This window comes from Anoplolepis gracilipes, chromosome 7 (genome assembly GCF_047496725.1).
Source record: "Anoplolepis gracilipes chromosome 7, ASM4749672v1, whole genome shotgun sequence".
NCBI classification, from domain to species: domain Eukaryota; kingdom Metazoa; phylum Arthropoda; class Insecta; order Hymenoptera; family Formicidae; genus Anoplolepis; species Anoplolepis gracilipes.
In genome coordinates, this window is record NC_132976.1 from 8280255 (window position 1) to 8305286 (window position 25032).

The 25032-nt window shown below is 34.0% G+C and overlaps 1 protein-coding gene across 4 annotated transcripts in view; it reads right to left on the reverse strand.

The window, feature by feature from the left end:
• Nolo (ADAMTS-like no long nerve cord) overlaps positions 1–25032 on the reverse strand; it is a 190160-nt gene that overhangs the window by 76470 nt on the left and 88658 nt on the right. For all 4 annotated transcript variants that reach the window (XM_072896852.1, XM_072896850.1, XM_072896851.1 and 1 more), the window contains one exon: positions 4417–4527. In XM_072896852.1, the coding sequence (XP_072752953.1) occupies positions 4417–4527 (111 nt within the window). The remainder of the gene's footprint in view (positions 1–4416; positions 4528–25032) is intronic.

Genomic DNA, 25032 nt, shown 5'->3' on the forward strand with positions numbered 1-25032 from the left:
AGCCAAGAAATATTCACGTTTTATTTGAAATAATTGCAAAAGATGCAGATTCACAACATGCAATTGCAAGAGAAAAATAATCATAAAAACGGAATAGAAAGAAGAGAATCGAAATGTTGATACGATCGCGGTCAGTGACTTTTACAATCAGTCTTCTTTCAGCTTCGTCTTTGGACGATTGCGCGAAACGATTCGGAAAGTCGCAGCTAGTGACAAAAAGCGCCTGGCAGTTTTGCAAGTTTTAGCGCGACGGTCGCGTATCCTGTCAAGAGCGGAATGATATCCGGAATAAAAGTGTCGCTTTCAACGTAGAAGCCAGGCACATATCAACGGTATCGCGAGCGATGCCGTAAAACTGGCCACATATTTTTCGAACGTCTCGAGCGCGCGACTGTGTTTTACGAACTCGCAACGACTGCGGCTACTCTTTCGATTTGAATTATGGGCTACGTGGAATTTTGTCAGTTTAATCGTTTCGGACAGTCACGTTGCGACACACCATCGAAATAAAAAGCTTTTGAACTAAGTGCACTAATGAAAAGGTTCTCTCAGAGAACTTGTACGTTTTCGCTGACGAAAAAATTTGTGCACCAAAATTAAAATTACAGTCAAGCGATTTTATGTCAAATTTTGTATGTATTAAGTACCTAGTGGTTGTAATGATCTTTTAAGAAAATATTTTTTTATTATTATTAATCGTTTATATAAGGTGAATCAAAGAAAAACCTGACGATTTTTAAAATAAAATAAATAAATAAAATAAAATTTAAATATATATATATATTTATTTCCAGCCATATAACAAATAGGATACAGAATGCCATTTGAGTATATTACTTGATCTTATTTATTTCTTCAAAATTAAAAAAAATTTTTACATTTATCAAATGTCCTCCGCATTTATCCTACATTGCTCTAATCTCTCACGCAGGCTTGCATCGCTTTTTGCACCATATTGTCTGGTATAACTGTAATTTTTTTGCATATTAACGAACTTAAGGCCAATATACAGAAAAAAATTGCAATTACATCAGACAATATGGTGCAAACAGCGATGCGAATCTGCGTGATAGACTAGGGCAATGTAGAATAAATGCGAAGGACATTAGATAAATGTGAAAATTTAAAAAAATTGTTTTTACTCAAATCACATTCCATACTCTATTGTTATATGGCTGAAAATTAATATTTAAGTTATATTTCATTTTGAAAGTTGTCAAGTTTCTTTGACTCACTCTATATATTATATAATCTGATATAAATTCAACATTTTTATACTCTTATTACTATGGGCTTTCGAGCGTAATATGTACATGATAGCTTTTCTAAGATTGTCATCATCGAGAAAAGAGTACCGAGTATTTACATTCTCCACACGATCTAAAGAGCCTCCCAAAAATTCTAATATGGCGACAAAGATATTGCGGTACCATCGATGATCATGTAAAAGACAATTTTTCTCCATAACAACGTCGGTGATAAAGTTACTCGAAGGCGTCGTGTATCTTTAAGAAGGAAAAAAAAAAAAATATTAAAGAATCATAGCGAGATATAGCAGGCGTAACAATTCGCTTGGAAATCGCTTCTCTCTGTTTTGTAAGATAAAAGTTTGTACATACATTTTTGTAAACGGTGACGTGTAGCTGCGCGATGGGCGAAAGATTCTCTTTCGTTCTCTTCTCTTTTGCTGCAAAACAAGGCCCGTGACGAGATTCAGCGAGATACTTTCTTGTTTCGCGTTATCCTTCGGCTCTCCGAGAAATTGCGATTACTCCGCAAGACAGCGGAATTTACGAAGTACACCAGGCAATTTACATGTACTTTGCAGTTTCCGACCAGACACACTCTCGCGCTCGTATATAGCCAACTGTAACGCGCCCGTACTCGTTTGCGTGTAATCGTGTGTAGAAATGATTTAGAATATCGGGAAACAGCGCGAAAGTGCATCCGCGCAGGTATGGCTTTAACGTCACCTAAGCGTATCCGGGTAGTGAGATACTAACAGCAAAGGAACGTTACGTACGCTCGATCCTACGCGCTATGCTATTCTTACTGTACGTTACTTCCGTCGAGAAATGCGCCAGTAATGCTCTCCTTTCCGCGCTTTCTCTCTCTCTTTCTCTTTTTCTCCTGGGCGCCACTTAAAGAAATGTAAACTCTTATTTCATCGTGAAAAACAAAACCGCGACACGGTGGTAGCGCCAGAGGTTTTAACCAAGTTAACCCGTTAGTTTAACGATAAATACGTTCCTAATTATATAAGATTAAGATAGCATACAATTGTCAAAATTATTTTACTTTATAAATTTGTACCATAATTTTAAGTTAAAATAAATACTATGAATGAAAAAGAGAGAGAAAAATTTGTTATATGAAAAAAAGTATTACACGGAGAAAATTTTCTATTAAAAATTACTATGGTATGTAGTAACTGTGGACCATTAGGAACATTCCAAGTTAAAATACTATGTAAAACTGTAAAAATTGACGTAATTGATGTAATTTTTACATAAATTACGTCAATTTTTACAATTCTACATAGCATTTTAATTTGGAATGTTCCTAATAGTCTACAGTTACTACATACCATAGTAATTTTTAATACATGTATAAAATTTTCTCCGTGTACATAAAACATATGTAACGTTAAGCAGTCGATTTTTGTACTGATAATCGACAATTTAATATTTTTTATTTGAAATTTATTCTCAACACGACATTTATATATAGTTTACAAGTCGGTTGATAGTATCAGTATCGCGATAAAAGCGCTTGTAAAAGTGCACACGTAATAGCGCCCAGGACTATTTCCCGTGCGGAAATTGAACGACTGCAATGTACTTTTCAAGCTAATCTGCGCGTGAGTACGTTGGAAAAGTACCGTCCAACTGGATGTACATAGGCAAAACCCTGTTTAACTATTACGCAGTGCCCGGAACCTACGGCGAGCGACCCATCATAGCAGTCACATGCGGTCGGAGTTAATTGAAGAGTCTAGCACCGGGAAAGCGTGCCCCACGTTAATCATTCTACTACCAAGGGATGTAATGAGATTGGACCAGAGCAATTTTTCGACTTTAATATTAAGTGGCTTTCATTACCCTCTTATATAGCAACTGTTTTGACGATAAAAATTACTACGGATTAAAATATGATGTAGATAAGCTGAGTTTTATAATTTCGCTAATTCTCTCAATAGTAAAATATAATAAATTTCTCAAATGCACAAAGTTTACCGAGTAAAAATGCTGCAAAAATTTTATGATTTCTCTGTCAAAGTAATGTTCTAACTTCGTTAATCCTAGACTGCATAAATCTATTCGTAATTTTAGAGAAATATAATTTGTTCATTCGGGTATACTTAAAGAAAAAAATAAGTAAAAATTGTAGGAAAGAATTTTATATTATTATCCTTATTGTAAAATTTTATGTAATATAGAGAATATTATAGAAGCAGAATTGTATAAAAACTATTGTGTAGTCTCGTAGATCCGTTTAATTATATTAAATAAAAAATAATTTTTATATCCAATAATTTTCAATATTAATTGCTGGTCCCCTTTCCTCTGACACTTATTGTCAGAGACAATTGGCTATAAATATTTGTCATTCTTGCGAAAACAATTCCCAATGCTATTTAGAGCGTTACATTTTTAAAAAACGAGACTTTTCATAATAATAAATTTTGCCAAAAAGGTTCTCGCATATATCACGTCATATAGTATTCGCATACAACCCGGATATCACGTCATGCGTAATAAGCAGCTCACCGTGGAAATAATAAGATGACACACTCTCTTGCATGTTCACATCTCCATTGATATTTATTTAAACGCGGTTCGAGAATAACGTCGCGAGGATGCCAGAAGGATCCGATGACGTCAAAAGAATGGTAACTTAAAACATTCCTCGCAAACTGCGAAGCATCGCATAAAACTCCGGCAAAGTTACCTGGGTAGGTAAAGTAAGAGCACGGCTTTGGGAACGCGCGACAACACAGTTGTCCGATTTCTGTGACCCATTTCCGCCGGCGCCGGCGGTCGACGTGAATAAAGATGTTTATTTTCCCCGGTACTTTTTCAGTAACATTTCCCTCTCAACTTCCCTTCTCGTTCTATCTTTTTTTCATTTTGCATTTCTACGAATTTCCCGCCTTTTCGTTGCCTGTCTCCTACTATGTGCGGTTGACACTTGTACAGACACGTCATTCGAATTGTGAGATCGAGCACGAACGGCAAGTCAGTTTGCCCGTTTCCACGCCTTTCCTGTAAATTATGGTCGCCAATTTTTCAAGTCTTCGATTCAATAGAAAACGAGGGATTATCCTCTGAACTGGTTACGAAAACTCGACATGTCACGCGGAGTAAAACGATCGCGATCGGTAAAGAGAGCAAGGATAAGAAGATGTCGTTTTACCTGATCTACGACGTCGGCCACGGGATTGTTACTGATCTCCGAGGCGTCCTCTGTAATCGAATGATCGCCGACGGTACTGTTGTCGCTCACGACGAGACCCAGCAGGCATATCTGTAAGAAAGTAAAAAAATCGCTATTAATGTAAGAACGTTATAAAAGATTCGAGATAAATTGCCGATTACTACGGTTTCAGTCATATTCAATGAATAATACTGGTGCGCAATACGGTAATTTGTCCTATCCTCGCAAAGATATAGAGTTTCAGCCTTTACAATAGATAACAATGGATCCCGTCTCCATAGAAAATGTATGCCGAGGATTGCCGAAGGGATGAGAAGTTCCGTGGTTTCATGGTCTAGAATAGTGCACGAGGTCAGAAAGTCAAATTAATAACACGTATATTAAGCTGGCACAGTTACTTCGGCACAATCGAATAAAACCTACATAGAAATTAGTGCTAATTTGTTGCTCTATTGGAGATTTTGTTACTCCACTTATTTCCAAAAACTCGATGGCTGTGCTGGTTAAAGTATGAAGCAAATGTTGCTTGCGAAGAATATAATATTCTAATTTGAACTGTCAAAATATCTAAAAGAACGTACGATACAAACCCACCTGTATTAATATATATATATATCTCACAATAAATATATACACCTTATGTACACATACCTTAATATATTCCGTCTTTTATATTTGCCTTAATAATCGATTAAAGACAATTTTTGATCGACGTATTTCGCGAGCAACAAAATCTAGAAACATTTTAGGGAAGAAGCGTGCGCCAAGCAACAAATTTATTTAGGGTACTTTACTCTTGAGCCGAATTTAGCATAGCTATCAGTTTTTCCGAAATGGTTGAAGCAACAAAATCGCAACAAAAAGCATCAAACTGTGTAAGTTTTATTCGAATGTGCCGAAACGGTTATGACAGCTTAATACGTATTAATAATTAATAACACGTGTTGAAGAGAATCGAGAAGACAAAATTTGCCTGTTTGTCCAACAATGCTAATTATTATCGAGTATCGCTACTTAATTAACCTTCAAGAGAGACTACAAAGCGAATCCTTAAAAATAATCGCTATTGATCGTTCGAATAAAGAACATCCATTTTCAACGAGAGAGAGAGAGAGAGAGAGAGAGAGAGAGAGAGAGAGAGAGAGAGAGAGAGATGTGGTTTAATGCGTTGTACGACACAGTAAGAGAGGATATCAAACGGATATTAATCGCCAAGTCCGGACGTCGTTCGGATTGCCCACGTGTATCCGTGCGGAAGCTGCAGCAGTTGCAGTCTCCGCAACCTTCGTCGGAGAACGCAATTCGTTTCCGCGAGCCATGGCGAGCAACAACAAAGTAAATCCGGTCGGCCGTCGCCGGGATAAAAGAGTGCGCAAGAAGGCGCAATTTAATTGTGGCCGCAGTGCCGCCCGAAAACGGATATCCACTTTCTGGTATTACGCTACAAGGAGAGAAACTTTTATAACAAGCCACCCCGTCCCACCGACGTGACGCGACGTCCGTCGCCCTTTTTCAGCAGGCGCACGTTTCCGGAGCTCGTTCCCAGGAACCAAATTTCCCAACCGGAGGGGATTCATATTTTACGACGGTCTCCGCCGCCGTCGCTGGTGCATAATACATTTTTGTCGAAACAATCGGCCGTGTCTGCCGCGGAAGCATTAGTCACGAGCACTTGTAGAGCATGTAACGATTCAATCTCGTTGGATTATTACTACTACGTGGGGTAATATTTTATCTACAATCGCTCGAACAAAAAATCAAACGTCTAAATCTAATAAATTTGTGATGATTAAAAGTTGCATATATCATGATTCTATTTTTATTCTATATAAATCTTGTTCACATAAATCAATATTAGCCTCCTTAAGAGCTCAGCTCATGCAGCTTTTACTCCATGGAATTAAATTTCTTTTCCTTCTCAAGATTTATATTGAGAATCTAAGATGAACCATTTTCTTAATTGCTCCAAATATTTATACACCAAATATATTTCTCGATTAGATTTTCTCCTTGTTCAAAGAGCATTGTTGCTGAATGTCAAGCACCACGCTGTTCATCTTTGGAATATTCGACTCCTTTCGTCGTCGTGACTCACACAAAGGGATTCCCAACGTGAGGACGAGAGAGCGCGTTGGTATATTTTATGGTTACGCAAACTCACTCTCTCTCTCTCTCTCTCTCTCCTTCTTTCTCTTTCTCTTTCTCTCTCTGCGTGTACTTCATTAAAGCCTAACATACGCAAGGAATATACGCCAGAGTAATCAGCCAATGTGTATATTTGGTCGTTCGCACACGTCTCGCGAGAATATATATTCGCGCATTCGTTTAACGTCGGCACGTGACGTATGCACGACGTATACCCGTAAAGCTCCGTCGACGAATGGAGTTTAAGGTCTGCGCTGCAACGTTATTAGCGATAAATTTAGGAGACTTGAGCCGCCCTATAATTAAATGTAAACGGTCGGCGTCTCTCGTGGGCCCTTAGAAAATGAACTCGTACAGATTGAGATTAGTACGAAGAAGAGTATCACGAAACACATGTATTCTGTTTATGGGCCTTTAACGCTTACAAACGTATGCTTTTCAAGCTGTTATTAGGTAGTTTGATTAAATGGTGAAGAAGACGCAATATCGGTGATCGTAAGTCACCGTAATATCATGGTACTAATATCATTCAATCGCTCAAAGTTTTTTTTTTTTTTTTTATAATTTTGTCTTTTTAAAATTTTTAACAATTGTATTTATTATTCTCGTACGCGCGGAAAAAGTGTGAAAAATTCATCGGTCGTTCTTATTGGGAGTTATTTTATTTTTAAAAAGCGGTTTCGAATGCTTCACATGAAAAATTTAAGAAACGCATCACAGTAAAACTCGTATATTATTTACTAGTTCCTGACATTTTCAACACAGATTTATTTCAGTTACTAAGATAATGCTATAAAAGAGTAAAAAATTATCAGTTATAGTCCGTAAAATAAGCTGGTTTTATAAAAATAACATTATTATTTGTAATTTAATTATTGAAATGTAAGTATTATATAATTGTAATTAATAACTGAATTTGCATGATGAGATAAAAACGGTATTATTAAAGATTATTACGGATAAAATGTTTATCATCAGTAATAATTAATTTTTTTAATGCAATTGCTGTATATCATAATAAACATTTTAATACTAAGATATCATTAACTATCACTTAGGAAAATCATAATTATCGATTCCGTCGACCACCTGTATCGCTTCTTTGCAATCAACGTTCTCTTGTAGCCCTGACAGCGAGAAAATTATAGTGATCGGGCGTAAGGCGGTCGAACGGATTAATCACAACGATCAAAGTTACGGTAATTGATATACTTAAGTACTGATACCATTTAACGGTCCATATAGTTATTCGATATGAGCTCACGTAGAATGCAGAAACTCCAAAGAATTCTTGTTTCAATGTTTTATGTAATCAATTTTATATAATACATATAAAAATATTAAAACTAATAAATTAACATTTATTCAAGCAGGCATTTTTACAAAATTAATTATAGTAAGGAATATAAATGGAAAAAGTACTAAAAATTAAACACTGACGTTAAATCAATATCTCGGAAATTAATGAGAAAACTATCATAGAAAAACAATTAAAAAAGCAGTATCATCGATTGACACAGATATCATTTTAATTTAGTCATTTCTTCCTCAAAAAATTCAAAAGGCAGATGCTCAATTCGAACAATCCTATAACATGAATACACTGTAGACGTATAAGCGTAAAATAGCACGTGCCCAGAAACGCATATCTAACTTGTAACAGAAAAGCGATCGCGAACGCGAAATCCTCATCTATTGGTGTGAACTCGATCGAATGTGAACTGGGCTTAGGGTGAAATTTATGTCCAACACGGGACGGCTAACGAGGCGTCGGCTCGATGCCGTTTAATTCTTATCTGACCTCTTGATTGGCTCGCGTGCCGTGCGCGGATTAACGCCGTCGGACCACATTAATTCCAGTAATTAACTTGGCCTCGCTTGTGCTCGACCAAAGTTCGACGCGGACTATCCCTTTAGGATCGAAACTATCATAAACTAGCGTGCAGTGCACGCGTCGGCCTCGATAATGCGACTAAAGCGGCACACCATCGAGGATACAAATTTCTCCCTGATTCCCGTCCATTCACTCTTGACGAAGCAAGTTAATGGAAACATATGACGTGAAACAAGTGCGATGGTGTAACGTCACGCGTGTAATATGTTTATACGATGATGAATCGCGTCAAAAAATTTATAAATTCGATTAAAGAAATTTGCAGCGAATGCACGACAGAAAAAAAAAAACGTTAACTAGTTAAAAGCCTGCTTAAAAATGTAAAATTTAGATAACATTGTTATATATGCACTATCATGTAATTTTTAATATTTTCAAAAAGAAAGAGAGAAGATGCATTTTACTAAAAATTCTAAAAGTTCTAAAAATATCCATAATTCAAATCTAACACATTTATATTACAAAATAAAATAATTTTACACGCGTTCTCTCTGCGTAACCTAACTATTCTTTATGCATCTCTTATATATGTATCGCAGTATTATGCGTGATATTCGTGATGTTACGTGAATTGTTCAGTTTAACGATGCATTGTAATTTACATGCGAGCACGATTTATGGTCTAGCAATTAGTGCTGAATTGCATAGCATTATAAGATACGTTTCAACATCGCAATTAAAATTGATCGTTTGACGTGACAATCTTTAATCCTGATTAATGAATGGAATATCTATAAAGAGACTGATTAGACTTTTCAAATGAAAAAGTACACGCTTAGTTCTCTTTGCGGTATATATTTATCTCCTTACAAATCAGCTCTTGAGATCAACTGAGAAAAATGAATGTACAATTGCCTCATCTATCGGTTATCGAGGAATTTCTTTTGGCGTCACTGCACAAAGACGAAAGGAGAGAAATGTACTTCTATTTACAGGAAGAAGAACACGGGTTTGTACTTTGCGTCGTGGTGTCAATAAAATTAATTTTCAGCTGGAATCGCATCTGTACGTAATCGTACAAAAGCAACTCGAAGACACGTGGCAACGTATTAAGAAGTTGCACTAAAAGGACCGTCATGTTTTCAGATTAGAACCTCCGCCTACATTTACTCCGCCTAATCTGAGTACAAGTAGCACTGTGTATTTATTCGTGAAGAAGAAAAACGTAAGACAATAGTGAGAAAATGGCAAATATCCAGATGTTTAAAGAAAATATAATTTATTTAATATATTTAATATATTAAATTCTTTTAATTTAAATTAATATTTAAGAACGCAATTAAAGTTCATTAAAAAATATTCTTGCATTATTTAAATTTTTACAAACTGTTTAACTTTCGTTGTAATTATTCGATTTTTAAGAAAGATTTTCTGGTATTTTTATGTATGTATAAATATAGCATGCTCTTACATACATATGTTATATATTTTCAATATAAATAATCGTAGCCAATTATACATAATACTGTTCCATTTGTAAATTTTGCCATTTTGTTGCTAAAAAATTATAATTCCTTTATGTTTATTATAGAAAAAAGTGACAAATATATTTTTCATTATTTACGAAAATATACGCTATCAGCGTCATTTATTTATTATTTCAATTTCGGTTATAAAAATCGTGCTATTTGTTTCAATTAATTATATTAATAAAGCATTTATCGTATGGAACTATGATACATATTTGTCCCAATTAAATGAATTTTTCTACACAAACTCTTAAATTCAATGAGCGCTTTTATGGATATTACCGTGCGTATTCATGCGAATATATTGTACACACGAGTACACACACAAGGGATCCGGAAAAATATGTTTTTAGAAAATCTTGGAAAATATGAAAGAATTAAACACGATATACATTCGCGAGTTTATAACAATGACAGTTAATTACAGCTAATTATTAATTTATCAATGCAACTTGCATAATAATAAAAAATATGCTCGCAGGCACAATCACAGATACAGTTGAAAAACAGCACAAGCACAAGCCGTATGAGAAATAAATCAAAGCCGGCAATGCCTTAATCTTCCGTGTCCGATGATAGTGTACAATACTGCACTTTGTGAATAAGTAGCTTATTCACAATACATTTTAATATATAACGCAATCATATAAAGTCGCTTGTGTGTGCATCTGTTTGTTAGAATCAACGCTTTTACGCTGTTATGAGAATCGACTGGAGCATAGTGAAAAACGATCCTGTCGTATACCACCGATGCATTTCTCCGGACTTATTTGGAATAAACTGATTTAATGCACAGCACCGGTATATGTATACAAAAGGTACATCATCATTGAACACATTGTCTCCAGAATCGTGTATGAGATAATATAAATGGCACGCGCATGCTTATTGTTTTATTCTCATATTAATTTTCATATACATATGAAATTGATATATTTGCTCTCTTTCATAGATTCATGATATATAATGATTTAATTATATTTACTTGATCTATAAATGTAAAAAATAAAAATATTCTTTTGTTTTACTCTCGTTATTTTTCCAAAAAGATTATTTATGATGGCGTTAACATTAAATCTATCTACACTTACTTCATAGCCTCTATTTTGAAATACTTTATTTTTATTGTTTTATTTTATCGCTTACTCTCTTTCTCTTTTTCTTTATCCTTATAAAATAATATGAAATTATATAAATCAATAAATAGTTTCAATTACAATGATTTGTCGATGATATTTTGTCGACGAAGCATCGAGAAACACTTCTGCCGGATGAACAAAGTTCTCAAGTCAACATAAGTCTATCGCCATGGATCGACAACCGTGGAAATCGTTATGACACTTTGTAAAGATTTTTCGGAAGGACTTTTCGCAAGATTGTCGCTTAAAAGCGGGTTCGTCGATATTGAACTAGCTGGAGAGGATAAGAAGCACTTCAGAACCCTAACACAGTATATTATTCAGGAGTCTCGACAAAAGTGGCGGTTACGAGTCGATCAAACCATCTTCGTGAAAGATGTAGTCGGTTTCCATACATGCATAATATATATGCATTCATGTGCGTAACGTTTCCCGATGCTTCAGATAAAGTGGATATGATAAGTTATCATGATCATTCTCTTTTGTATTACAAGCTTCCGTATTACATTTCGTTTTGACGTTATCGTTATTATGCGACATAAGTTATTATCCTCATGTATATAGAATGTATTCTCTTGAAACTCATATATATTTTTCTATGCCAGGTATGTTACTCTTACGTTGTATTCGTAAATATATACATATATTCAAATACGATGTTTGAGTAAAAAAGAACCTAGCTCTTTTACCTGTATTGTATGCTAAATTTTAAAATGTAAAATCCTGTTTGTGTTCGACTCTCTACCATTTATTACTCGCAATTTTATTAGTAATAACTTTTAACAATAGCTAAATTTTTTAAATTATTAATCATTTTTAAAACCCCAATAATTAATAAATATCTTAGAAACTTGTAAAAAAAAAGAGTCTAATTTATGTACCTAAAATATAATTTAAATCTAACTCAAAATTCCTTATTCGTACCGTTTGATTTGAGAGGAAAAAAGACAAGATTGACAATCACGATAAAAATCGGAATGTTACATGTATGTTGTGCTCTGTGCGACGAAGTTTGATTCTATGGCGATGACTACGAGCGTCCTCATAAATCATACTTCGCTTTGCTGAATCTCGTGAAGTTATGAGTCAAGCTTTCGATAGCCCATAAACACGACAGTCTGTTTAGACTTCGTACAATCGAGAAATCATCCACGAAGAACCAAATGTAACACGAACGTTTAATCGAAAAACGATAAGAATATTTATTACGAAAGAATAACGGCGATAAGATGGCTTTACTTAATCTTGCTAGGTCAAATTCAAAAAAAGTTTAACAAAGTGTACTTTATAGAAAATCTCTTTAAGTTAAAAGTAGCAAGAGCAAAGTAAAATTCATTAATATGCACATTTAATATGCATTTAATATGAATTGCACAAGAAAATTTCCAATATCATCCTATATTCTATTTCATACTTGACTATTAGAAGTAAGCGAAATATTTTTTTAACTTTGAATATAGAGTCGTATTAATTTAATTTGAAATATTTTTAAAGTATTATAATAATTTCTATTATTCGATATATGTCGATCTATTTGATTTCACAATTCATGTAAAGTAGATCTCTTATTGAATTATATATGAATTTATTTTTACTTTAACTTTATATAAAAAGCAGTTACAGTAATTTACTAATTTTATTTATAATAATTTGTTTTTTCCAATTTCATTGATATGTCCAAAAAAAGCGAAACATAATTACAAGTTTTTATTAAGTTGGATATCATAAATTGATGAAAAAAATATCAAAAGCTACAACCAAAATATCAATTATCTATCTACATCAAAAACTATAATTTTTTTTTAATTAAGTATTACATTTCTAATATCATTATATGGTGTTGATTAATCACATGTATTTTTGAAACTTTTATCTCATTTTTTTTTATAATATCCCATGCAATGACTTTATTACCGACAGAAGTAGAAAAAATTGGAATTACAAATATGAAATTCTAAACTGTCTGAGCGTTATTTTTATGAATAACATCTCATGTTTTGTCAAATTTTATTTGAATAAATATGAGCGACTTTAGGAAAAAATTTTGCTTTTTTTACAAAGATTTATAACGTGTCACTTTTTATTCTGAATCATTTGCTTGGTCAAAATCTCAGATATATCTTCATAACCTAGTATATACATACATATATATATATATATATATATATATAGTAAATTACCTCGATTTCGTGCACGCTGTGTAACCGCCCAATAGTTAGACGATAAAATCTCCATGGACCTCCCAGTGCAAAGCTGTTTTTCTCTCGTTTGTGAAACCGACGCGAAACTTTCTCGCATGGTTGTCTACAAATCTAAACATCTCTGTTCTTCTCATTAAATGAAATTGAATCTCTCTGATGAATACCATTCCCGTCTTCCAAAGATGTTGTTTTCACACTTTGCCCAATTAAATTTTAAAATTCACTTTTAAAATGCTACGACTATTACAAGCTATTTCAATTTGATAACATTTACGATTTGACAATAAACTCTTTCCTAGGTTCAGATTTTACACGATTTTATCTTTATAAATTTTATAATTGTTATAATAAATTAACATATAATACTGTTCAACTAACAGAATATCAAAACGTGCTGTTAGGCATAATTATTTTAGTTACTTACAATATCTCATAGTAATTATGCTGTTTTTCGTAATAATACCTATTAGTTTTGACTAACTTTTACATTCGTCAAAGATTGATAAATAACTAATTGTAAATAAAATTTCAGATATTCTCACGGAGTATATAGAAATCCTATTTAGTGTTTAATAATATCATATTAATGAGATCTTGTACACAAATAATATTTACGACTGACTAAGGTGTCTGAAATATTTTGTTACTAAAAATACTTTCTATGTTAAAACTTAAACTTTAAATTATTTAAATATTTTTTCAATAATGGAGAAATATATGCATACATGTAATCATTATATAAGATATATATATATATATGTGTGTGTGTGTGTGTGTGTGTGTGTGTGTGTGTGTGTGCGTGTGTAATCTATCTTTCAGAAATAATTTTGCGAATTATGCTGCATTCGAATGTATAACTTTTATGACGAAAATATAAATTTGTCACATCCTGCAAGATGTATGTATTAGTTATCTTGTCTTTTTAAACTCGTCTTGATAAAGTAATAATAAAGAATATTCGATTTGTCAACGCAACAAAATTATAAGTAATGTCATGTATAATTAGCTGGAATATTTAATGTCATTAGTTAGCACCACGATTTAGCATCGTTTGCCTTCAGACCATCCCAATCAGACTATTCGGAAATTTTCCAGTCAGGCAATCCGGATAGGCGTGAATAATGTATCGTAGAGCCTCACTGTCAGTTCACTGTCAAACTTCGCACAATTCTAGCGTCTGAATCTACTAAAAGCAGCCGTGTTCGATATGTTTAATGTTGGATCAATGTTCTCGGAATCACGCTGATGTAAAATTTACCTCGCGCACAGCTGCCTCCTCACGCATCGCACGAAACCGTCACGCGGCTATGTCGGCTCACTTTTATAGAAGAATGTTAGAGAAACGTTCTTATATGTGTGTGCAAGGAGTAACGACGGTCTCCTCGAGAAGCTAGTACGAGAAAAAGCCGACTGACAATTCCGATATTGAAACTAACGTTCACGACGCTCGTATCGCGCGATATGACGGTGATGTGTTTGGCAGAGTCTCGTTTGCCAAGTATCAAAAGAAGTTGCATGCTGCCTTCGAGAAATGTAGTGAGAATCGAACGAATAGTAGCATGTGGAGTGGATATTGAAGCACAATTCAAAACCGGATTTCCTTGAAAAATACGAAAAAAAACGACGGATATCAAAGCAGAAATAATGATTTATGGTTATGGAATTTGCACATATAGATTTTGCATTTTGTTGCAATGACACGCATATTTTGACGGAAATTTCTCGTTATTCATAGGTGAAATTATATAAGAATAATATTTTTACTGCACTAGTGAGTGAATCAAATTTTTTTATTGTTATTTAAAATTAAAATGATTAAATTATGCAGAGAAGATATATGATAAATATAATTAATTTCTCTTCAATTAATCCAGAATAATTGGTAATAAAATTAACACGATAATAAGAATCGGCGTAAAATTTAAATTAAAAATCTAACGAATAAAAATAATGTAAAAAAAAATCTTAATGGATCGAAAGACATTTCATAGGAAGAGATTGATGAACAATCTTTGCAAGATAAAATTCCATCTTTTCATTACGCTTATCTTATTCGAGATCGTTCTAATCTAATAGTATCCTGTAAGAATGTTGACAATCTTTGAATTAAAATTTTTTTGAGCATCCTTTCGATTATCTCTCTTAATACTCGAATTGCTTTTATACTCGCTCCTCGACGACGTTTCTCTGCGCACAGCAAGTAAAAAATAAAAAGAAAAGACGCCCGGTTTCCACGGTAAATTATTTCACTGGTTAACCAACACCTCCGCGTCTTCCTTCGTCGTTCCTTGCTGCTCGATTTGCTCCTCCGCTCGCATTTTTCACCTTCAATCTGTCAGTCGGTTATTTCCGCGCAAACATGTCGACGGTTAGGGACGATCGAGAGAGAATCTTTTTTTCTTTTTTATCCTCGCAAATATGTCTTTCGTGACTATGAATAAAAGAGAAAAATTGTAGATTTGTCAACGTATCGAGATGGTCTGATCATTTATAAAAATGTAAAATGTCGAAGTAATTGACTGTATAAAATATTATACGATACAATACAATTAAGATGCATTTTTATGATAAATGTGGTTGTATATATTATAATATAATATATAGTTGTATGCAAGGTGTGTCAAAAGAGAAAGAGAGGCTGATTGCATATTTGACGAAGATTATTTTTCTCGGTCTTTAATCATCTTTAGTATACGCGCGTGTTCACAATTGACTGCGGATATGAAAGGGAGGCGTTCCGTTTAATCATGCCGGATCACCGCAAATTGAATTACCCCTGGTTTCGAAGGAAAAAGTAAAAGTCTGTAAGCGATAAAAAGAGGCACATCTGTAAGGGATACACATGCACGCCACAAAATTCTCTCGATGAGATCGATCCACTAATAATAGGATATAATGGAGGGAGTTCTGTGCGCACTCCGCGTAGAGCAAAAGAACGTATTTAAGAACCGTAAATTTTTAATATCTAAAAGCTAAAGGAAATCGGTGGATACTTGTAAATTCCACGTGAGTTTTTTTTCGAAGGGATGTTGCTTCTCAATAAAAAAAAAAAAAATCTTACTGTCCAATTAGGCAAATTTTGAGGCCCTTTGCCCGTCTCTTCCCTTTCTCATCTTTTCCACGATTTCAGGTTGAATCCCCCTCTTACCCCTCCTTACTTTCACGGATTTATGTGAAGTCGGCTCGTACGCAGCCGTGGGCACGATATTGCGTGCTTCGTTTACAACTACTTGGGAGGCAGAGCCGAGGGCGTGGTACGTGGAAAAGAGCTTCTCGAATCGTCTCGCAGTGGGTGAAAGAGGACCATGGAATTTATAACCCACTCGTTTGTCACTTTTCATCCCGAGCCCAGAGAGTCCGTGAGCCTCGACACCCGTGCGAGCGCTGCGCTGCTCGTCCAAGTGTTACCTAACGTCTAACGAAATCGCACGGACCGGAAGCTTAGATCAAATTTACCGCCGACATTTCCGATGATTTCGAAAGCGATCTTAGCGGGAAAATAATTTATCGTACGAGCCATGTCTCGCGTTAATAATCCTGACAGTAAAAATGAGACCGGTAAATAACAGTTTCGTCATTCTAAGATATACATATTTACGTCGGATCATCAGCAGCGCACAATCATATTTTCGAGACTCCATGAAGGAACTCAGCGAGCCTGAACGAGTCACGGATCGACTCGTAGGGTAGGAGAAACCGATTTAAATACCGAGGGAGAGAGAAAGAGAGAAGCGTTAAAGTCGCTCAAATCGTCTCAGGTAGGCTCGGCCTGGAATCATCGTGGCCGGATCCAAGAGCGTTTTGTTCGAACCCCCTTCATCAGATAAGCCGCGACGATGAGCGCTGGTATTGCTTTCAAATTGGTTTCCGATTCGAGGATACGATAGCAACGACGATTCACGCTTCCTCCCATCACTCCCCCGCAGGGTATCTTTGTCTATTCGACTTCGTCTCGCGTTATTAGAGCTTGCTGCGATTGGTTCCTGCTTTTTTTTTTCCTTCTCCGGTGATCTCTCTTTTGGGTTTTTTTTTTTGCGGCCTGTTGGCGAACCCGTGGCGATGATTTGGTACCTCGCGCCGGTCGATTATTGACTCCCTTCGACCCGATTATCCGGCCGGTGTAACGGACTTTCGCGAATAGTGAGATATTCACACGAACGGGTTCACCGTCCGGTCGATTTCCAAGCACACAACCGTCTCAGCATAGCGTCGAGAAAGTCGCGCGATTCTTCACGAAGCGATCTTAATCTAATTGGGTTAGGGCGAGAGATTATGAGGAAGACGTTGAACGACAAGAAATTGAGACTAAGAGGCGATTCATTGACGATATACGATATAGACTCTGCCTCGTATCTTCTTCCATTCATAGAGTCCTTTGATCAATTTAGAGTAATTTTTCCTTACAAAGATTTGACGACTCTCTCTCTCTCTCTCTCTCTCTCTCTCTCCTCTTTCCATGCTTTAAAATATTCGACATTTAAATTTTCTCTCTTTATAACTAAATCCCGCATTAAAATTCTGTCGAAGATCGCTCGAGGGAATACATAGAGAATGCATTGTGTGTGTTCTAACTTTGAGTTCAAAATTTCTCTCTCCCTGTGCGTTATACCCACATCTCGATGCATCAGCTCGCAATGTGTGTGTCATATACACGTGTTACTGTCCTGTTGCATTACTTCGTAGATTCTATCGCGCGCAGCGGTGTTAAGTTATACTAATAGCTGAAATTGCATTCGAGCATATCGCCTCGGCGGCATCGCGCATTTACGAGGGATCGGGACTGTGTGCATTGCGTTAACGCCTCCTTCGGGAACACCCGCGCACACGCGTATATACACGTGCGGTGTTATAGATAGATACACGGCTGCACTATTTGCGGATGCATCATATGCGAGATGGCCCACCTGTGAACGTCATTGCGGTTAATTCTCCCCGAATAAATCGGGGGTGAAAGCATCTCCCCGTGTTTGGATCGGTATCGTAAGTTAGAACAAATTATGGTTTTTCAAGTCTGAAGCTATTAATTTCTAAGTATTTCGATATACTTACACAGTAATATAATTAGAGAGTAGAAAGACATACCAAAAGAAATTTTCCTCTAATTTACATAATGTATCTCTCACTTTGCAAAACTAAAAGAATGTTTACAACTAATAAAATATTATACCTAAACAAGAATAAAATTATTTTACGACGACGACTTGACTTAAGCTTCATTAGTTTAAATATATACTAATCGTAAATACAATTTTAACTAGATTCAAATATATAATACTTTATTTTTACTATTAAATTTAAAAAATGTAATTTTCTGCAACAAATAGCGAAAGAAGATATTTTTGTATACACAATTATGTATATAATAAATATGACATAAATACTCTGATTTATTAGGTTTTTATATATTATTTTATCTTAATTATGCACTCTAATCAAATATAAAAGCTTGAACAATAGAGACATAAAATTTACTATAAATATTAATTTCCCCAAATTGTACTATACATTTATTATAGTTTAATGTATATTGTTATAATTTATTACATAATAATATAATAATATAATTTATTATATTATTATATAATAATATTATATAATAAACAATATCCTAACATTTGTTGACAAATAAAATATTTTTAACAATTCAATTTTATAAAAATAAAATCGTTGCTTTCTACATATATATATATATATATATATATATATATATAGGTATGAATATTATTTCCAAATTCGGCTTTTCAAAGATATTTGCTGATTATTTTGTTCGATATTCAAAACTTCAAAAAGGCGCGTGCTACAATGACCACTTGACCAAAAAATTCTTTAGAAAGTATTTCACAGCAGCAACCGCTTCTTTTTTTACTTTTCTTCGCAAAAAGTTCCCGGTAAGAGCCCGAAGCAGTCGAGACGGCGCAGTACAGCCTCGTCGAAAGTCTTAACGATCTTGTAGATTGTAGAATCTACCTTTCGCAAGACCCTCGTAGGTGGTGCATGTATAAAGCTTTTTAAAAGCTGAAAGTTTTCTCTCTACTCTTTGAGCACGTTACTTGATAACACATTGTTCTACAACATCTGCTCTGTTAATTAAATTGGCCTTTTGCTGTAATACTAATAGATAGTGATTTATTGAATCTGGAGTTTTCATTCTATAAAAACTTTATTTATTTGTTATCAGAGAAATAGAAAAAAAGAGAAAAAGAGAGAGAGAGAGAGAGAGAGAGAGAGAAAGAAAGACAAGTATAACTTTTGACTTTTTAAAATTATATAATTTTTATGGTAAAATCATTAATTTGTGTATATAATTTGAATAAAAATTTATATACACAAATTAATTTTATTTATATTTTGTGTTTTATTTATGGCACTTGTAAAAAATTTAAATATCGCTTGCACTAAATATTGATAATTACATTTCCTGAAAATTGTATCAAGTTGCAAATAAAATTATCCCGATATAGTATATATTGTAACGTAATCTTTCAGATTGTCATTAAAATATATGTTACCTTTTTTATTAAATACTTTCAAATTTTTATTCGAAAAGGCTTGTTTATATTTGCCTCGATTTTGATCCAAAGGATTAATATTCCAGTTCAATTATGCTTTTTGAAGACATTGCGTTCAAACATGTAGAAATAGTACCGAGTAACTAGTAGATTATTTTATAATATATATTGCAGATTATCATTTCTGATAATTCGTTTTGAGGTTTATAGGATGATTATCCATTTACTATCTAGCGAAGTGTATCTATGTTAACGTGTGTACCGATACCAAAGTGCTGGCTCTAGGGCACTGCGTATTTACGGCTAATCCAACTGATATGAACAGATTACTCAATCTCAATTTCCATCCAGCTGTCCAACCCAAATGTACTTTTTAGAATTTAAACAAAATCCTCCGAAAATTTTCATACGACACATTGTTTCTCGCCATCAATTCGCTGTCAATCTTAAAATTATAGTCATTATTTTATTTTGTAATATCTTTCAGATTATTAATATCTATATAATGTGTAAAATCATAATTTGTATCTTCACAATAATTGAAATTGCACAAAAATATTCATCACCAATTAATCTTATAAAAAAGTATTGTGATTGCAGCTTAATTGATCGTTTCGATAAAAAATTATAATATCCTATGACTAGAAAACTAATAAAAAGTAGGTCATACTTCCGGTATTAAACGTTTGCACGTATTTGATATCTCGTAGTATATAAAAAGTTCTCGTAACACCGTGTTATCTGTTTCTGGTTTTGTTATCCGATTGGTTCGATAGCTTCGTTTCGTCTCTACACAGTATTTCATCACTATAGAAATCGATTTATTGATTTACAGCATACACCGTCCCAAAACGCGCTGACGCAGTTGACCACAAAACTTTGAAATTGACAAATACACTTGTTTTTTCCTTTCTTTCTTTTTCTTTTTCTCTCGACATTGTAAACAAAGAAATTGTGATATTCTAGATGATTTCGCTTACTGAATTTTCTATAATTTCCACTAATTGTAAAATATCGTGTATATTGTACTATAATAAAGATAACATTAATCAAAATTAATTAAAATAATCAAGAGTTCATTAATCAAAATTACTTAATGTTTTTCACAAAAATGATCATTACTTTATAATTTTATCAAAATCTAAAAACATGTTTTTAATTTTAGATATTTTTCTACGGTAACATATGATACTACTTTAATGTATATGTATTTTGTAAAGAAAATATGTAAGTTAGAAAATGATAAGCTATGATTTTGCGCGAACAGATATGTATATGCATCATTGAATGGAAGAAAATATAGACAATTTAATTTAAATGACATTTCGAGCAGTAATGATCACAAGTAAGTAATTGAGAGACTTTCTTCTTGAAGATGCAGAGCACGCACGCAGAGGATATAAAGTAGTATAATATATGCAGCTCAGGCGAAAACAATAAGTCAAAGTGATTTTTAATTATTAATTGAATCATGTAATTATATATCTAATAAACCTCAGTTTGCTCTCGTTAATTTGATTTACGGTTTCATTTGATTCAAGTTCAGTTTTTATCTTTCACTTTATGAATACGTGTATTCTAATTATACATTCGAGAGATATTAAAAATTAGAATGTGCGATTTTTGCAGTGATTTTGTGTTAAATAAATGATCTATTTTTCCTTATTCTATTCTTTATTCTATTTTCTATTTTATCGTTTTAGAATGCGCAATAAAATTTTTAACGATCAACACAATATTGGTACTCTATATTTTTGATGGCTCTTCTCGAGTTACACGAGATATCTGAAGACTAAATTATATATTTCGTTCAAAATAATAACTCGCAAAGAAAAAAACTGCATACTGCAACAAAAATATATCAACGTAATTCGCTTCGAAATGACGATATTGTTACGTGATATTTCTTATCTCAACAATGGAAGACACCATGAGTTAGAAAATGGGTCGCATGTCGATCAATATTAAAAATTCAGTGTATTATTTTCGTAGAAAAGTCGAGACTTCAAACATCCGTTTAGAATCATCCAGATATTATATAAATACTGTTTCAATTATAAATATTGTTTCCATTAATCTCGTATTATCAACGTCGTATTATCAATGTGACTGCCAATATTCCATGTTTATCGCATTCATCGATTTACAAGGGATACGTGGTTCCATTTTATCTTGCTGAAAATAATGAGGTCACAATAAAAAAGTTATATGCTGCAACAGAGAGGGCAACGTGTAATTCGCAAACTTTAGAACGACCGGCGTTTTGTTCCAACGACAAACAACAAACACTGTACGCGAAATGCATCTCTGATCGATGCACTTTGACCAATCAATTTTTTTTCTCCTTTACAATGACATTTCGCTGCCATTGCTGGCTGCTTACTGCGACTTTTCTGTTTAATAAATCCAACATCAAAGTCGAGACAATCGATTTTGCATAATATTGTCCTCGCGCCGCCTTCTTGATTTATACGAGACAGTTTAAATCTCCGTTCGCATCACAAACCTGAAAAGCGTTTCGATCGATTTCACGTGTTCGCGGTTCGAGGATATTTGATATTAATCCGAGCGAGGAATGACAGAGTTGATCTCCGTGTTAATCAACCACAAGAAACGGCGGAGGAAGAGCGCAGCACCGATATCGATGTAATCTGAACGAATCGTCTAAGAGGAGGAAGAGGGAAAAGGAGATTTCATAAACCGTGTTCTACATGTACCGCAATAGCCAGTCTTTTTAACCTCTCTGTATATTCGTCCGTTTTTTCGTTTGTTAATATTTTGAAGAGCCGGAAGAACGATTTTTGGATAACGTTGGTTGCAGTTTTTATTACAAAGATGCTTAAAAGTAAATGTTGAAAAAAGAGACATGTAAATATGAGATATTTATCTTTCAATTTGTAAAATTAAATATTTAATTTTACGATCTCATATATTCGTGAAAGAGTAAAGCTTAAATCGCAGCTGCTAAAAAAAGCAACTGCATGCGTCAGAAAATGCGTTGCATGTTATCCGCACTTTTCTAAATGGGTAGTTTACGATAGTAATATATTTTGTTCAATGACGTGTTATAATTGTCGCGTTGATTGATAAGGATTAAATTTGCATGGTATATACTCAAAAGTGTATTGCATATTTATGTTACGGAAAAACGAGAAATTCACGCGCGCAAAATATTAAAGCGCGAAAATCGGGTTACACGGGTGATAGCACATCGATATTTCGTTGTAATTTGTTTTGTGATAATTTTGCATGATATTATGTTTTTACGTGGAATTACTCTGTATGAATTAGTAATTAGCGATAACGAATTCAATGTCGTTATCGAAATTAAACGTCCCTTTTACGGTTTACCATTAGAAGAAATTGACTAAAAATTATTATTTACATACTTGATAAACCGATCATTTGAGAGCAACTGTAATAATTTTGATGTAGTATGTCATTTAATTTTGCTATTCATTCATTACTACAATCACGATTACGTTAAGTTTAACTTTTTGTAAAGGAAAGTGTAAAGAAAAAAAATATAGAGATCGAGAGAAATAGAATTCTTTAGTTGTCGTAACAAAAAAATCTAACAAGAAGAAGGATAATAAATGTAGTTGCATTTAGGAGTTCATAAATCTTATCCATCATGTATCTTGTTAAAGATACCAATTGAAACGGTGCCAACTATAATAAGATTTGCTACAGTTGAGGTTTTACAATAGACTCTTCGCCTTTTTATCTAGTTCTATCTAGTTATTCTTTCGTTGTAAGTGATTCATCGAAATAAATAACTTTAGTCGATTAGTAACCTGATCGAAAATGAAATCTCAACAAAAAGAAAAAGTATGAATACTTATCTAAGAAAGTTATAACAAATACAAGTACAATATTGTAGAAATATGTAGATCTTACGATAAATAAACATGCATTATGTATGAATAATAAAATAATTAAAAAAATACTATTCTAATTATAAATAAAATTGTTAGTATCGTTAAAATCATCTTGATGAGACTGTGTGAATTTATGCAACAATTAAGTTTGAATTTTCGTACATAAAATTAAAAAAAAATGAAAAGATCCACTTATGCAAAAGCAGAAAGATAATGTGGCTCTAATATTTCTACATTAACAATGTAGGAAAATAATGCATTTCGTAAGTTCAGGTGTCTTATTTTACGCAACAATTTAACAGAATAAATATTATATCTTATATTAAATAGATTTAAACGCAAGCGAAAAAACTCTCGGTAATAGCCAGAAAATGACAGATCCTATCAATGTCAGATCAGTCGAGGAGACAGAATGCAAGATTACATCGTATACGATATCGATTTATAGCAATCGCATCTTCGTAATCTCCTGCGTTCATGCAGAAGATCTCGGTGAAAATCTCCGGAGGAGTGGAGGATGCCGTAAATTAACCCATACGTGCATTTGGGAAATCGTTCACGTAGGACAGCCGTTTCAGCGTTCTGCGCATTTCTCCGAGCGGTTCGGATAGAATCGACAAAGGCGACGACGGCGATGACGACAACGACGAGGACGAGGAAACGGAAGATGCCCGGAATCTCGAAAGCTTGCGAATCGTTTCGTTCACGAGGACACGCCATCTGGTCCGCGTAAGTAGAGCGAATCTACCGTCGGCGAAGACAGCAATTTTGGGAAATTGGGCCGAATATAATTTTTAAGAAATCGAAGCGAAATACGAATTCCCTCCGCGTATCTGCTCGCGCGCCATCGATACAGACGAACGGGAGTTTCGGTCACGTATACAGGGTGTTTCAAAGTGCCGAATGTATCCTTTCTATTACAAAACAGAGGGAAAATTGACAAGTATCTTAATCAAAAGAGACTGATAATCACACAAAAATTCGAAATAAAAAATTACAAACGAAATAAGTCATTATAAATGAAGCCTTCACACGAAGCCCTTTTATCATAATTTATAATATTAATTTATTATAATTTAATTAATTTATAATATTTAAAACGAAAGAGTTTAAACAAATGCGTTCCAGAAAAATTGTGAATTAAAAAATTGTTTTGGAATTTATCATTAAAACAATGTTCATCAATTTTGGGGCATCCTGTATACATGTGTCCATGTATTTGTATGAGTTTGTTCGAGAGCACATTGCGCGTGCAAGCAGGACGGAATAACGGAAGAAGGAAGTTTCGAGCAATCGCGATAGCGGATTCACGAAAGATATAATACGAGCCAATTCGCCCAATCAGGTAAATGCTGCG